Source organism: Pollachius pollachius (genome assembly GCF_949987615.1).
Source record: "Pollachius pollachius genome assembly, chromosome: 20".
Classification (NCBI taxonomy): Eukaryota; Metazoa; Chordata; class Actinopteri; order Gadiformes; family Gadidae; genus Pollachius; species Pollachius pollachius.
Window position 1 is genome coordinate 8,380,520 of NC_136953.1, and position 3,034 is coordinate 8,383,553.

Sequence of the window (3,034 nt, forward strand, 5' to 3'; positions counted from 1 at the left end):
CTAGAATCATATCATGTGATCCTGCCCCAGACCTTCACAATAAAATCTCCAGGCAGCCAATTTTAATGTTTAATGTTTAATACGCATGTCAATTATATGTGAATTACATTTTGATTACATGTCATTTGGGAAACTCATACATTATATTATCTCAGAAACATACAGGACAACAGAGTCCAACATAGTCAAGCTTTAACACGATAGTCCACTAAAGTTTACTCTCATAAAAGACTACCTCCTTCTCTGGACCAGGCAAAAGTCCCTCTTTAGGCGGGGCTCCGCCCACTGACTCATCTGGAAATGAAGGGTCATGGAAAGAAAGTTACACAGTAGACACAGTAGACGATATCAGTCCACCCCCATGAGATTTTAAAGTTGTGAGTGTGTGTGTGTTAGTTTGTGTAAATGCATATTTCTATGTTTGGTATACTTGTGACATTTTAAAAATGTGTGTGTGCCTTGGAGTCAAGTTGTGTGTGTGTGTGTGTGTGTTCCTACCTGAGAGTGTTCTGTGTGTGTGTGTGTGTGTGTGTGTGTGTGTGTGTGTGTGTGTGTGTACCTTGGATGTGCTGTGTGTGTGCCTTTGAGTTGTGTGTGTGTGTGTGTGTGTGTGTGTGTGTGTGTGTGTGTGTGTGTGTACCTGGGAGTGTTCTGTGCAGCATGCGGGGACCAGCCAGGCCAATGCCCAGGGCCCCAATAGGAGCGGTGGTGAGGATTGCTAGCACAGCTAGCGTTAGCACGGTTTGACCGTAGCCAATCAGCTCTTCGTCCCCCCCCTCACGCGCCATGTCCAGGGCCTTGGAGCCTATAGCCGCCTGCACACACACACACACACACACACACACACACACACACACACACACACACACACACACACACACACACACACACACACTTGATGTTTCATTATTTTAATGAAAAGGGACATTACAAAAATTAAAAAGAGAGAGAAAAGCATAACATTACAGGACCAAAAGCCACTGCCAAATATGCCCGTCTTATACCCGCTTTTTCCCCGGCATGGTCCGTGATCTTACACTGATCGGAGTATGCAAATTATTACAAAGAGGTGTACTTTCCGTGCGTATTCCCGCCTACTCCAATGAACCAAGAAAGCCGGCTCCTTGACGAAGGCGGAATATAAACCCTGGGTTTTACACAGGCAAGAGAGTGACATTCCAGGGTGTGCCAGGCCGCAACGGCACCGGCATGGCGGTATAAAAAGGCCTAAAGACACACACCTGCACAGTGGCTTTTGGCAACCAGGCCACAGAGATGAAGAGCTTCTCCCGGAGGTTGAAGCCAGCCCAGTGGACCAGCAGGTAGGTGACCAGCAGACGAAGCACCAGACCCAGAGAGATGGAGGCTATACCTAGACCTGAGAGAGACAGACAGGTGAGATCTAGACCTGAGAGAGAGACAGACAGGTGAGATCTAGACCTGCAAAGAGCCAGACACGCATGCACGCACGCACGCACGCACGCACGCACTCACCCACACACACAGAAAGCCCACCTAGGACAAAAAGCAAAACCTACCAACGGTTCGAGCACTGAGCGTTGCTATGGTTATCTCCGCTCCAATCAGACCAAAGAGGAGGGGCTGGAAGACGTCCCAGGACCGGCCCACTAGCGCTGCGACCGAGGCCTGAAAATACACAAGGAACTACACTTTAGAACCCTTTACACACAACTTAACAACACAATCTACACACGCTTTAGGACACCTTAAGATGACTTTACACACAGCTTAAAACTCCTTCCAGACTCTTCAGAATACTACATAATACTTTAAAACTGCTTACCAACACACAACCTATTTGACTGCCTCTTTCCACATGCTCATCATGAGTGTCTTTCTGTCACCTTGTCGGTTTTCCAGGCGAGAGCAGCCAGGAAGGAGAGGACCAGGGTGCACAGACCCCCGGCCCCGGCGAAGCCCACCACGTGACTGAAGAAGACGGAGAACACAGACAGACCCAGCAGCATAGTGCCCCTCCTCACCACCACGTCCTCCTGGAGGCAGACAGGCAGACAGACAGGCAGACAGACCGTCAATAACGTATGGCGGACAGAGTGACTGACGTGGAGAGGCAGACAGGTAGATAGACAGGCAGTCAGACAGTCGATAACGTATGGCAGACAGAGTGACTGACGTGGAGACAGACAGACAGGCAGGTAGACAGACAGACAGTCAGACAGTCGATATCGTATGGCGGACAGAGTGACTGACGTGGAGACAGACAGGCAGACAGGTAGATAGACAGACAGTCAGACAGTCGATAACGTATGGCAGACAGAGTGACTGATGTGGAGACAGACAGACAGACAGGCAGGTAGACAGACAGACAGCCAGATCATCAATAACGTATGGCAGACAGAGTGACTGACATGGAGACAGACAGAGAGGCAGGTAGTTAGACAGACAGACAGCCAGACCATCAATAACGTATTGCAGACAGAGTGACTGACGTGTAGACAGACGGACAGACAGGCAGGTAGACAGACAGACAGACATACAGACAAACAATAATACAGGCAGACAGACTGACAGAGAGGTATTAAGTATGACAGACAGAGTTAGTGACAGACAGACAGACACTTACAAAGTATCACAGACCGAGTGAGAGACAGACAGACGGACGGACCTGGTCGTCGCTAGGGAAACAGCTGATGAAGGCCCCCAGGAGCAGCCCGGCCACGACCCCTCCCACCACCTCCAGAACCCCCTTCAGCAGGTTCATCCACGTGGAGCCTGAAGACACAGCATCATCACAACATTACATCACAGCAACACATCACACACTGCACTGGAAACAATGACAACACCGCTGTTTAAAGGGGACATATTGTACCACCAGGTGTGAGTGGGATTAGCCGTTACGAGCCCCTGCCTCTTCTGACATCACAAGTGGGCGTGTCCACCTAGATGTGTGACGGAGAGATGAGCAACGTTTGCTACAGTCCACTGGGTAGACTGGTAGACTGACCTATCCAGCACACTTCTAGGTGGACTTTGGAGATTTTCCAAACGG

General features: G+C 49.7%; 1 protein-coding gene across 1 annotated transcript in view; it reads right to left on the minus strand.

The window, feature by feature from the left end:
* Positions 1-208: 208 nt before the first annotated feature.
* The window catches only part of LOC307090860 (sodium/hydrogen exchanger 9B2), a gene marked incomplete at both ends in the record, with an annotated part of 5,677 nt that continues 2,851 nt past the window's right edge, over positions 209-3,034 (minus strand). Inside the window, 6 exons of the mRNA XM_079757655.1 lie at positions 209-294; positions 641-815; positions 1,242-1,378; positions 1,539-1,647; positions 1,866-2,015; positions 2,648-2,754. Coding sequence (XP_079613781.1) covers positions 209-294; positions 641-815; positions 1,242-1,378; positions 1,539-1,647; positions 1,866-2,015; positions 2,648-2,754 — 764 coding nt within the window. The remainder of the gene's footprint in view (positions 295-640; positions 816-1,241; positions 1,379-1,538; positions 1,648-1,865; positions 2,016-2,647; positions 2,755-3,034) is intronic.